The 14,263-nt window shown below is 39.0% G+C and overlaps 1 protein-coding gene across 2 annotated transcripts; it reads right to left on the bottom strand.

Moving 5' to 3' along the window:
- Positions 1-173: 173 nt before the first annotated feature.
- Positions 174-13,729, bottom strand: tprg1l (tumor protein p63 regulated 1-like). Of its 2 annotated transcripts, XR_008633681.1 has the most exons (7): positions 13,320-13,729; positions 12,175-12,266; positions 11,280-11,330; positions 11,070-11,195; positions 10,291-10,444; positions 5,726-7,108; positions 174-5,687 (listed from the first exon to the last, which is right to left on the bottom strand). XR_008633681.1 is itself a non-coding variant. In XM_020933020.2 (6 exons), the coding sequence occupies exons 1-6, from the start codon at positions 13,554-13,556 to the stop codon at positions 6,914-6,916; spliced, it is 855 nt and encodes a 284-aa protein (XP_020788679.1). In that variant the 5' UTR covers positions 13,557-13,729; the 3' UTR covers positions 174-6,913. The 2 variants fall into 2 exon arrangements, 1 of the variants encoding a protein (XP_020788679.1); XM_020933020.2 differs by having other exon boundaries at positions 174-7,108.
- Positions 13,730-14,263: the final 534 nt, after the last annotated feature.

Raw genomic sequence — 14,263 nt, 5'->3', positions numbered from 1 at the left:
ACTTTTTGGAATAGTTAGAGAGCTCCAACTCATCAATAAGTGACACTTTTTTATCCAATCCAAATGTAAAACAAAACAAAAAAAAGTCTCACAACATATTTTTTGTCACGTGTGCACGATCTTGTGGCAATTTTGTCTCACGAGATCACGAGAAAAATGAGACAAACACAAGATAAGACTCAAGAACGTCAGCATTTATTATCCAAAAACTAGGCAACCAAAAAAACGTCAACATACTTTTAACAGTGATAAATCCATACATAAAATCCATAGCTATTGAAACATAACCGTAAGTGTAGTTTTAATTCATTACACTAGAGTAACAACAGACATACAAAAGTGCACATTCTTTTAAAGCGCTCATGCAGTCACCCCCATGCAGGACACATCCACTGACAACAGCATCGACATGAAAAAATCCTTTGGTTGCATAAAAGTTCAATATTTAGAGCTTGTCAGTCAGACTGGGGCACGATACACACAGGCACACACGTAGTAGTAGTACAAATATAGCGACATGGAGTGAGACAAGTACTCATTTTACATAAAGAATTATCAGTTTCATTTGAAGGTGCCTTGAGGAACTTTCCGGCGAAGGGTCCGTCAAATGCTGTGTTCTTGCTTCGTCTGGAATGTTTCGCAGTACGGCATTAAAGCTTTCTATCTTCATGGAAACTAAACCAGACCAAGTTACAGGTCAGTTTTGTTGAGAGGCAGTCAGAATCCCTGTTTTTCTAGGTATTTTTGAGCTATAAAACCACCTGTAATTGAATAAATGTAAGGTGGAGCGGTTTAATGTCTTACTGTGGAACATTCCAGGTAGAGAAGTTACAAATCAGGTGACGAACCTCCAACCAGAAAGTTACACAGTGCACCTTTAATGCTATGGACAATTTCACTTAAAGCCATTTGGTGTTATTTGCCTCCCAAGACATCCAGAATACAATATAATCTTTTTCATTTTTTACTGTAGGGTTCCCACGCTCATGGAAATCCTGGAAAAGTCATGGAAATTAAATATGCAATTTCCGGGCCTGGAAAAGTCATGGAATTTTAGTACCTCTTTCACGCAACTACAGCGTTCTGTTAAGTTCTCATTAGGCTATTATGATTATTTCCGAACGTCTGCGCCTTCTGTATAAAAGAGACAATGTTAATAGAAGAATGTTAATCATTATAATACCAACCCATAAGGTGAGTGGAAAGAGTTAACATTTAATATTTAGGTCTAAAAGTCTGATCAGTTCTACACATGTAGGCGCGATAAAGTCACGGAAAATTCACTTTAGGTCATGAAAAATTCTAGCCTGATTCACCTCGCAGTGTTCGCTTGCTCGACGGTAGGCAGGTACTTTTTATCATTTAACCAATCACTGCTCTTTGGTCGTGTATTAAGCTTTTTCCAAATCCCACAAGACGAAGGGCAATAAATCCGACTTTAAATCCTCGATCTCGGGAACCGTTGACAACACAGAATATATGGGTCTTCGCTGATTGGCTGGTGCCCAAACTCGCACTTCTGGGGTTTTTGCGAACCGTCTAGTGTGTTTTGATTCCTGACCTAGTTGCTGGAGAGAAATTAAATTGAGCGGAGGCACTAGGTGTCGCCAGCCTCGCTAGAAAAAGTCATGGAGAAGTTTGGAAATGTTGTCAGTGAAAAAGAATGGGAACCCTGTTATTGGCTTGTAAAAAAGAGACATGTTTTATGCACAAGCTGTAAAACTCCCAGAAAGGGGTTGGTTTGAAATGGGCTGGCTAGAGTAATTTAAAGATGTACTGTGTAACTTTTCTCGTGGAGTGTCCGCCATCTGCTTGGGTCATGGGTCATTGCTTTGCCTCGAATGTTCCACAGCATGGCATTAAACAAATATATCTTCCATTTATCCATTTTTACTGTGAGTCAACCCACTTCTCCACAGATCTGACCTGTAACCTGGCCTGTTTGTCTCCGTGGAGATAGTTAGATTAAATGCCGTACTGTAGAACATTCCAGGGAAAACACAAACATCTACATAGAGTCAAACAGGTGATGGACTCTACCAAAAAAGTTCCACAGTGCACCTTTAGTAGTGATATTAACAAACACACAGATGGCACTGTCGTTAGGGGAAACGGTCTCAAGTTAAATGCGCACAATTTTCTCGCAAAAATAATATTAAAATTATTATTAAGTGCTTGAGTTTGAGGAGCATCTGTTCTGGCGCCTCCTGGAAGAGCTGAAGGAAGTGTCTGGGGTGAGGGAAGTCTGGGGATCCCTGCTTAGACTGCTGCCCCAGAGAAGCGGAAGAAAATGGATGGATGAAGAGTTTGAAATGCCTGGAGGAGTCGTGGGGTAGGTAATGGCAAGTTTCCACGTGTAAAAATGTGTAATTTATAGGGATGTAACGATATCGAAGTTTCACGATACGATATCATCACGTTAGGAACATCACGGTACGATATTTATTGCGATATCGTGGGAAAGCTCATGATATGGTGGGGAGACTCACGATTAGGGATGTAACAATATCCAAATCTCTCGGTACAATATTTATTGCGATATTTTGTGGTTATCTTAGAACTGTTATTTCTTCTTGTAGTCTGCACTGAAATGGAGCAAAGGATCATGGTCTATGTAGTTCCCTCTGTCTTTTTTTTAGCTATTGCTGCACCATAACTCTTAATTTAATCAAAGAGACTTGTAATTCGGTATATTGTCATGGTCCATGATGTTACTGTGAGAACTTTGACTATACGATACCATGAAATTTCAGTTATTGTTACATCCCGCGTCATTTGTAAAACTTTTGAAACCAGATATGCGCACTGAGCTCCCGTCGTCTGATTTGACAATTCAGATCTATCAAATGAAACAGAAAATGCACACCAAAGTTCTTGTAGAGGTGCAAATCCAAGGAACAATATAAAGCAATATAAAAGTGAAAAAATGTATAGCACTCTCAGATGGCCAATGTCCAAATGCTTTTTTAGATAACGTTTCAGCAAAAAACCCTTCATCAGATCATTTTTCATGCCTACTGTGGTCCATTCATCAGCTGGTTTCACTTCGTGGAAACCGTCTGACCTCGCAACATTAGAATTCGTTCGCTCGACTGTAGGCGGATACTTTTTTTATTTAACCAGTCGCTGCTATTTGGTCGTGACGTATTTAATGTGCCAAATCCCACAGGAAGAAGGGCAATAACGTCTTTCCCCTTAATAAAATTCACCAAACATTCTCTTTGTTCCGACTTTAAATCCTCGATCTTGGGAATCGTTGCCAACACAGAATGTCTGTCTTTGTCTACATCCATTGTGCTGAACCACAAAAAGGACCCAGTCATGGCTTCACAGCTCTTCACTGATTGGCCGGTGCACGGTCTTTATGCAAACCATTGAGTATATTCCAATTCCTGACCTAGTCGGTGGAGAGAAATTAAATTGAGCGGAGACACAAAGTGGCACCAGCCTGACTAGTGGTCCAAAGCATGAAAAATAATCTGATGAAGGCTTTTTTTCAAACCGTTATTTAAAAAAAAAAATCTTTTGAACATCAGCCATCTGAGTGTGTTACTTTTTTTTTCACTTTCACAATTCAGATCTATAACATAACCATGATCACTGCTACGTCCAAGTTGTAGTGTTCAACCTCACAATGGGAATACACCCCTGAGTTTGCTTAACTTCAGCAGATGGTCAGTAAAATCATTACAGAAACTTAAAACAGACCGACACTGACCATTTCATGCATTCTGTCATTTCTCCTGTTTCTCTCTGCCGCCGTCTAAGAGCAGAATATTGCACACAAACCTGTTGTATAATCTGAATAAACATTATAAAGTAGACATTTTAAGTATTGCAATCTGAAATAATAAATTAATACAATATAAATGACTCTAGGCTACATTTAAATAGTCAATTTGTTTATAAATGTTAAAAGAAATTTACTGATAATCTGAACTTTTGCTGCGTTCATGTGGTCCTCGGGTTCTCGGGAGTCTGCCCATTATTAGTGTTTATTAAAGTGAAACAGTAAGATTTGTTTTGTTAGCCTTTTTCAAAAGCTAAACATTATTTGTATTATGTAGCCGACTGGTTAACGTGATTATGACAGGTTGAACTAAATGTTTCACTAAAGTTAAGATCATTATGTTTAAGATTTTACTTTAAAAAAAAAGTAAAAAGGAAAAAAAAAAAAAAGCTCAGTTTGGCAGTTTTTTAGGTTTAAAATCATACTTCCAATCAAAAACTCCACTAATGGACATAGAAATTATTATTTAACTAATAAAAATATAAGAAAACAACTTTATCTTGCCTAAATAAATGCAAATATAAAGAAATGTGTTTCTTATGTGAAATTTATCCACAACTTGTGAATGAAATTAGTAGATTATAGATTATAGAACTTTCTACTTTGTACATTTTTCAAGTTTTCTTCACAAATTCCTTCTTGGTTGGTTTAAAATTATAATTTATGTTTACAGCAGGTATTATCCCAACAAACCGAGTCAAAATTAGAGAGTTATAAAAACCTGTCATATGCACTTTAACATTACATTTGTATTTTTCTTGTTCAAATCTGTTACTATTAACTGCTAACTATAACTAATTATAGATTCCTGCAGTAAACCCATAAATGTACTCTAGCAATTTTTTTTCTTATCTTTTTCTTTTTGTGGCTACTTCACTATGTACACGGAGTTTGAATAGAATTATCGATTGTTCCTGTGTCAATTTTTGTCACTTTTACCACAAACTAGGTAAATTTGCAGCTTCGTGGTTAAAATTTAAAAATGTGTGTGTTCTGGGTTGGCTCCAGTGGCCATTTCATGTAGTTGGTGACATCATGCATGACTGTCCTGATCACAGCCAGATGTTTAATTACAAACGGAGGGCAGAGTTTGAAGTGTGGATCCCTGTTTGCCCAATCACAGTGTTCTTTTATACCCTCAGACGCTGCCACTCCATCTCCCCTTCACTCTTTTCTTTGGTCTTTCTGGTACTGCCCGGTGTAGGACGACATGAACGCAGCATTTAAACTAAACAGAATTCCCAGTGTTGTTGTTCTCCTGCCCCGGGTATCTTCACACAGTTCAGTAACGATGGTAACAGACTCAGAGTTTAAATCTTATAATAGTTTGTGAAACCAATCCTTAGCGCAGACTAAAAGGTGCACTATGTAACTTTTCTGGTGGCTTGTCTGCATGCAGATGTTATTGCTTTGCCTGTAATGTTCCTCAGTACGGCATTAAACATACCTCTCTGACATTTATTCAACTGCAGGTGTTTGTATTGCTTAGAAATACCTTGGAAAAACATGTATTCTTACTGTGAGCGGGCTCTCCTTTCTACAGCTCTGAGTTGTTACTTGGGCTGATGGCGTCACCTGCTCATCTCCATGGAAATATAGTTTAATGCCATACCGTGTAACGTTCCAGACAAATCAGTAACATCTCCATAGAGATGAGGAAGGCTGATCCTCCGACGAAAAGTTGTATAGTGCACCTTTATCCAATTGCTTATATTACGCTACTTTCTGACCTGTTATAATGTTGTTTCTTGTTGTCTTTTGTTTCATTCACACATGTTTTACTTTTAGGCTGTGTTCTTCTCTCAGATGGAAAACGCTCTGTTCCATCTTGTGATGTCACGTGGTAATACAGGAAGCATGAGGATGTACCAACACAGACGAGAGAGCAACACAGGACCTCAGTCTTCTGTAAATCTCTACCTGAAAGCCATGGACCACTCTTTTGAGGACAGTGAGGTACAGATCTTAGCCACAGAAAAGAATTAGACTGAGAGGGGAGTTAAAGAAGCTATTTTTGTTGGGAAAAACAATCCATCTTTGAACAGAAATGGGGGACTCAGACACCATCTATCTCCTATTTACAACTCCATCCTCAAACCTTTATCAAAATAAGCAAAGGAAACAATAGCGATACTGAGGTCAGTTCCAGAGGTGTGAAAGCTCCAGTTATGGCCCTTGCTTTAGAGATGTAGACAGAGTAATAGTAAAGGGTTACTCAGACTAGGGCTGTCGCAGTTAGGGAATTTCTCCTGTGGTGCAGTATAGCAGCTCAACAGCGCGATATGCGGTGATACCGCATCCTCTCCCCCACCCCACATCCCCTGGAGTTACAATATTTCCAGCGGCACTGAAAACTCTCTCCAGTGATGCGCTTGTACCTTGGTTGTTGTGTGGATATAGTGTGTGTAGCACGGGAGAAGTAACATTTGGCTTTGGAACAAGTGCCACTACACCTCTCCAGCTCTCACTGTCAGCTCGGGTCAGAGTCCTGCACCAGGTCGGGTCAGAGTCCTGCACCAGGTCTGGTACCCGCGGACTTAAGAGAGCACATGGAGCAGGGTGACGGCTGCGTTTACCTCTGTGCGGCGCGGAGCTTCTGTGGTCCTGTCGCCTGCGGTCACCTGATAGTCTTCAGTTGTGCACCTTAGTCCTGGGTTAGTCCTGGGTTATCATGGGCATTGGTGATACTGGGTAAAATGTTAATGGACCTGTGTGGGACTCTGGGTCGGGTCACGTTGGTCACGTGCAGTGGTCGCAGTGGCCCAACATCCACCGCGGTGGGCCTCTTAGTACCGCGGTGATTAGGGCTATTGCGACAGTCCTAACTCAGACATATATGAATGAAACAAAACACAGCTCCAGGTCTGTATTTGAGGTATGTCATAACATGGTTTAAAACTCACAAGAGTCAATTATGTGTAATATAAGACCTTATAACATTATTTCATTAAAAGCTAAGTAATAATACTAAGAATAACTCAAACATGTGAATGGAACAAAACACAACTCCAGGTCTGTTTCTGAGGCGGCAACAACATTAAAACATGACTAAAAACTCTCAAGAATCCATTTTGTGTAGTGTAGGACCTTTAACCCGACCACAGACGGATCGTGTCGTTGTGCCTAAAAGCCGATCTTGCCACGGGTCATGGAGTAGCCCAGTTTGGCCTCGTTGTTGATGAAGGACATGAGGCCCACGTAGGTCTCGATGAGCAGCGGTCGCTCCAGGATCAGGACGCCGTTGGCCCGGCCGGGGATCGGGTTCTCCTTGTGCGCCCTCTTCACCGCCTGCACCAGCTGGCCACGGAAGTTATCCAGCTAAAAAAGAAGTTAATTTGTTATTATTTTTTTCCTTTACAAAAATGAAAATACAGAGGTTTCTCTAATTTGTGTCAAGTACATCGTTTAAGCATTTATCTTAGTGGGCACTCATTTACTGATGTGTGAGTATACATATTTTTTATTTATTTAAAACAAAAAACATATAAATTTGAGTACATAGGACTGATGCGCAAAATTGGTTGACACAAAATCTCTCAATAGATAAAAAATAGATAAATAAAAAGTCAGTTACAATTATTTAAAAAACACATAAAATCCAGCGCAATGTGTGTGTATGAAAAAGGAAACTAAGTTGTTGTGCATAATAGTGAAGATTTCTGTTTACAATTGATTAATAATTGTGCGTGAACTAAAAAGTACTGATTGGAAATGTTTTAAATTGACTATCGGTGTTGATGTTTTGTCTGGAAAAGGAAGCAGATAAGATAAGATAACTCTTCTTTTTGCTCCTCTTCATTCATTTCTTGTATGTTTGATGTTGTGACACTGTTGATGTCTTTTTATATTTTATGAATGAAATAAATAAACAAATACAATTAAATAATTGTATGATATCCATATATGTTGCAGCCCTAATACACTGGATTTATCAAATATATAGCTGTATAATATTTAATCTGACAACAAATGCTAACCTAATGTTACACTGACATCTAGTGGTAAGTGGACAGATTGCAATTCACATAAACAAAATAATCAAATGCAATGTTTTGTTTTGTTTTTTCCTTTAACCTCAGTCTTTCTTATTGCATATCTTATAAATGTGCATATTTTGTGCATGAAATTTTAAAATTGCAAATAAATAAATAAATATAAATAAAATAAACAACAAATAAAGAAAACACTAAACAAAACAATATTATACCTACATTTTAATAAAAATAAATAAATAAATAATAATAATAATAATTATCCCTGATTATAAAATTTGATTTTAAAAGGCACTTAAAACTTATTCTACATATTTTTTATCTAGGCCATGTTATTATGCCCGAGGTGGGGAGTATCCAGTTTAAAATAACACATATCTTCACAAACAGACAAAGACGTGACTATAGATGCTTATAGATTTATGGAGCTCTCTCAGGCATTCACAGCAGAAGCATCGGTCCATTGTTCAATGAGCTGTTTACGAGACCTGCGCCAGTCACAACATTATCAGAGAGGGAAAATAAACTGGATTAAAGCACAAAAACAACTCAGAGTAAACATCTGCAACTACCTCTGGGCTCGGGCACCATTTGTCGACAAATATACTTTTGGCAACGTAATATTTTGGTTGAAGAAATAATAATTAAATAGAAATACACACAGACTCAAACTGTAACTATATATACAGATATTTTTGTCTATTGATTTCAAAAATTAATAGCACAAGCAAGAAAGCATAGACACAAAAATGAAAAAAAAAAAAAAAAACTAAATATTTTTCATATCTGAAGGAGCGGTGCAAGAAACGTAGATGTTCAGATCATTTTACATCACTTCTAATTCACAGTGGGAAGAAAAGTAACTAATAGGGATGTAATAATAACCAAAACATTGTGATATTGTATCATCAAAAGTCTCATAATGATATCGTGGACTGTCACAATACATTGGATCACAAGTTTCTTTGCTTAAATGCATGGTTTTATAGTAGCAACAATTAATAAACATAGGGAACTACATATCCCATTATTCATTTCAGTGCAGACAACATGAAGAGATATGTTTTTTACTTGAATTCTTGGGATTATGATGGAAATAATTCACACCAAAATCTTGTCAAGGTATTTTAAAAGCAAAAAAGTGTCCCATCTACAATTATATTTATTAGTTTCTTCAAAATATCACAATAAATATCGTACTTTGAGATGCATATTGTGATAATATTGTACCGAGAGATTTGGATATTGTTACATCCCCAGTAATTAAAAAGCGCTGTTACTTTAAAGATACGATATGTAACTTTTCTAGTAAGAGTCCAGCACCTGGTTGTGTCCATGGAGATATGCTGGGGAGGTTGCTTTTGCTGGAACGTACCACAATATGGCATTAAACTTGCTTATTATTTAATTATTATTATGTTTGTTTGGGGGGTTTTTTGGTGAAAAATATGTATTCTACTACCTCTCCACAAACCAGGCATGTAAATTGGCTTGGTGCTTGTCTCCATGGAAATAGATAAGTTTAATGTCATACTGTGAAACATTTCCACCAACATCATCTCTACGGTGACGAACCCTCCACTCTGAACGTTACACAGTGAACCTTAAGACTAAATATTACTGAAGTTGGTGCAAAAATACAGTGTCTGAAAATGACTCTAAGTTTTTGTTACTCAGGTAAATGCAACTGAGGTCCCATCCAGACTAGTACGTAATCGAGTTGTTTTTGTTTCGTTGTTCTTCCACACTAATCCGATTGAAAACAGCCGCCAGCTCCCACGAATTCATCTGAGTACGGATCTGATACCGCACTGTGTGGACGCCTGAAAACGCTGATACTCTGATGTAGGTCTATGCACCGCAAAGTAATTCACCGCCAAAACACTAAGAGGCTAGAATATATGTCCATTCATATATACGGTCTGTGTGTACGACCTGCAGACGTATAATCTCTGAAAGGTTTCACATGAACCATCTCCAATGCGGCACGCACACAGAATAGACTCACCATCAGCAGAACACCCCTCTGTCACAGAAAGAACACTCATATTCCACTGAGTCCTGTCCTTCAGCCCAGGGGTTCTTAACCTTTTAAATCTTGGGGCCCAACTTTTTCTGAACAAAGTAACCTGGGGCCCTATTTCATATTAAATGCATTATATTGTACTGATTGTGGGCCCCCAAGGAGGTGTTCCCGGCCCTACTTTGGGGCCCAGCACTTTGGTTAAGAATCACTGCTTTAGCCCAACAGAAGCAGAACCACATCAGTGCACAATAGCGAACTGTTTTTTGAGTGCTCAGTTTATGCAAAATAGTGGGGTTTTAAGTTTAGTTTCTGTAAAACGTAAACAAATATGCTCAAAGCTGTGTGGATAGGGAAGGCTTGCCGACACAGAAATGACATGTGTGGAAGTAAATTGTTTCCGATACGGTGATACGGTGATTCATTACAGTGTAATTGTAGCCTGAGTATGACCCGCCTCTGAATAAAATACAAATGTGTGGTACCTGGCAGAGTGAAGCCACCTTCTCGTCGGCGCGGGCCATGGGGTGCTCGGTGAAGGTGGCGTAGGGCATGTCTGTGGACCAGGGGTTCCAGCGGTTTAAGAAGGAAGCTCGAGGTCGTTTATCCCACTGCACTCGCACGCCGTACCCCTCTCTCCTGCAACACGGAAACTGTTAACATGCGCTTCCACTTCTGTTTAGGGACCAGAGAACGTATGGTGGGGGGATTGACGCCTAGAATGTTCAACAGTATGGCATTAAACATATTTATCGCCATGGAGACAAGCAGGCGACACCTTGACTGGGATTGAGAATAAACACTTATCAAATATGTATCAAAACAAACAAGGAAAAAAGATGAAAATATCACACTGGATTGAAAAACATTGCAAAATATTGTTCAAAATGATCAGTGACCAATGAGCTCTTTCGTTTCACACGTCACTGAAAAAAACAAATCTGATTGAAAGGTTGTATTTGGTTCTGGCTCGAGAGACGACAGAGGAAATGGTGACCATACTGATCCCTCTGTATATAAAATGCAGAGATTTCATTCTGGAGGCCACCAGACCAAATTACAGGTCAGATCTGTGGAGAGGCATACCCACTCTCAGTATGAATACATGTTTTTCAAGGTATTTTGTAACAATAAAAACACCTGTGTCTGAATAAATGCAAGATTTTATGCCATACTGTGGAACATTCCAGTGTAAACTAATAAGATCTCCATGGAGACTGACCTTACACGAAAAAGTTACATAGTGCATCTTTAAATCACATACTTGTTGAGAGATTTTGGAGGGAACTCAAACTCCCCGATCGAAATGGTGTCCACTGCGTTTAGAGAGATTCGGATCACTTGCTGACACAACAGGTTTATGAAGTCGTATTTACAGACCAGGAGAGACCTGGAAAAGCCATTAAAAATATATTAATGACTGAAAAACCCAGACACCCCAAAAAACCCCAAAATAAAACAGTGGTGCTGTTACCGGTCAGTGATGAGGACCAGTCTCTCTTTGTCATTGTTCCAATGGTCAACCCTGGAAAGCAAAATAGAGACATTTATTTGCATTTATCTTTGTAATTCAAAATACAACACAACACAAGACAAGTAGAGAAGCCAAACACTGTAATCAAAGATCCTGTCACCAAGGTTCCCACCCTTTTTCACTGACAAAATTTCAAAGCTTTTCCATGACTTTTTAATGACCTAAAGTGAATTTCCCATGACTTTACGGCACCTACATGTGTAGAATTGATCAAACATTTAGGGCTAAATATGAAATGTTAACTCTTTCCACTCACCTTATGGTTTGGTATTATAGTTTTTTAACATTCAAAATACTGTCAGTCCATTTATTGTCGTCTCTTTTAACCAAAAGGCGCAGACGTTCAGAAATAATCATATCATCATCAATCATCAAATCCCCTATCCTGCTGTAGCAAAAATAGTATGATAATAAAAATAATGCAAACAATAGTGCCCTTTTACAGACGCTCAAAGTTGCTTCGCAGTTTGGTGCATTATACTTTCACTCCACAATCGATAACTCCAATAACTCCAATAACTTTTTTATTTATTTATAGTCTTCCATCTAACCCGGTCTAACCCTGCTTGGCTTCAGAGATCAGATGAGATCAGGCTTTGACAAATAGCAAATTGTTATCAGCATTTGACCAATCCTTCAGTCAGTGCCTCTCTAGTTCTTGTGCAATGAAGTTTTGCCCTCATGAGTATATTTTGTCACAGGGAAAACTCATGCAAACTCCCCAATCAAGTCACAATCTTAAACCCGGGACTGTTTTCATATCTGTTTTATGTCCTGAACTGACTCTGGTGGTAAAATCTAAACTTTCTAGTCATAGGCAGGTTTGCAGACTCACTCAGCCAGCAGCCACACGCTCTGCACCTCCCCGTCCTCCGAGGGCAGAGCCACGGTCCGGATGTCACTCACCGCCTGCTCGATGGTTCCTGGCTGGGAGAGCAACAAGTCCTCAACTGATGACGTCAATAAACAGTGACATCGCTAAAACTCTAGGTGTATAACTAGTGTATAACTATGTCCCAATACACCCTGGAGCTCTGACATAATAATCTATTGTTTTAATACTGTACGTTCATTGTTTCTCATTAATACACAAGACAAAAAATGATAATAACCTGGATTATATTCACAAAAGATTACATAACAATACTAGGGATGTAACAATAACCGAAATATCGTGATATCGTATCGTCAAAGTTCTCACAATAATATTTTGGACTATCACAATATATCGAATTACAAGTCTCTTTGTTTAAATTAAGCAGCAATAATTAAAAAAAAAAGACAGAGGGAACTACATAGACCATGATCATTTGCTCCATTTCAGTGCAGACTATGACAAAAAATAACAGTTCTAAGCACTTTTAAGTCTTAGTTCTTTGGATTAATTCTTGTCAAGACATTTTAAGAGGAAAAAGTAGCATATTAACAGTGATAACTGTTTATTTTTCACAAAATATCACAATAAATATTTTACTGTGAGATTTGGATATTGTTACATCCCTAATCATGAGCCTCCCCACCATATCATGACCTTTCCCACAATATCACAATAAATATTGTACCATGAGGTTCATACCGTGATGATATCGTATCATGAGACTTGGATATCGTTACACCCCTAAACAATACCACTAAACTATAATGTGTACTGGGTAAAAAGGGCTGTGACAGACTGCTTAAAGACTGAATATAACCTAATAGATAATAAGTGACATTTATACTTCATAAATGATATGATTAAACAGGGACTAAACCACACATGTACCCTGCCAGTAAACCAGTTCAGTACTTTTCATAGCTTTATTATAATTATTACTAATACTAGGTTAGTGATAGTGAATCTTAACCAGGTAAGCTAAAAGAAATATGAACCATCTCATTACACAAGAGTAAACCAGGACTAAACCCTGTCTACACTCGGGATAACAGTGACTATAACAGATCTGAGCGACAATAAACAAGAGGTGCAGCGCGGCTCACCCTAAACACAAAGTAGTCCTTGACTTTGGCTTGCATCGTGGGGTTGTGGACGTGGAAAGGCTTGAGCGTTTGCAGCGGGGGACAACAGGCCACCGAGGCGGCCCGGGCGAAGCTGTGGGCAGCTCCGGCCTCGGGGGGCGGCGTGAAGGCGACCTCCACCCCTTCTTCAGTGTCCGCGGGATGGAGCACCGCGGCCCCGGGGCTCCCGGGCTCCACAGAGTCGTTGAGCTGCAGCATGGTCCGAAGAGACCGGAGCCTGTGCGCTATGGAGACGTGCGCCTCAGCGAGCGGACTCACCCATTACGCACCGAGCAGATGTTTTGGTAGACACAAGTAGGAAGCGGACCCCTATTCTTTCACTTCCTGTTTTGATTTCCTTGGTCTTAAAGAGACAGTAGAAGAACGCTGTGGCTAACCAGCTTACAGAAACAAATCAATGTCTTTATCATATGGATATGCGGACACGGAGGCCCCCTGGTGGTAAAACAGAGACGCACATTCGTGCTTCTGTAGCCAATGACGCTGTAAAGATCCGAGGTAGAGTTTTCTAATGTCACTGTCCTTGTCTGTTTTAAAAATGGACCATGAGTACGGAATAATAATGATGATGATGATGATGATGATGATGATGATATGTGAGTATGCATGTGTATGGTCTAGAACTCATGACTAATAATTGTTAAAAATTGTGAGATAACCACATAAACACCAAAGTTCCCAAAATCAGACATAAGAGGAGCTTGTGAAAAACATGTCCAATAGTGACAAGAACATACCTTTGCATACTAACTTCAAAGGAACAGTAAGCTTTCAATTTTAAATATCGTAAACATGACTTGTGCCCCCAGATATGAGATATGTTCAAATCAAATAAGAGCTTTCACTGATACCTATTCTAATGCTGTTTTGGTTAGTCCAATCAGAAAGTAGAATGAGTCTCACAA

The sequence above is a fragment of the Boleophthalmus pectinirostris genome, unplaced genomic scaffold (assembly GCF_026225935.1).
Source record: "Boleophthalmus pectinirostris isolate CB_2022bp ecotype Guang Dong unplaced genomic scaffold, ASM2622593v1 HiC_scaffold_8, whole genome shotgun sequence".
Taxonomy (NCBI): domain Eukaryota; kingdom Metazoa; phylum Chordata; class Actinopteri; order Gobiiformes; family Gobiidae; genus Boleophthalmus; species Boleophthalmus pectinirostris.
Note: the sequence above shows the minus strand (reverse complement) of the source record. Positions and strands in the feature narration are given on the sequence as shown.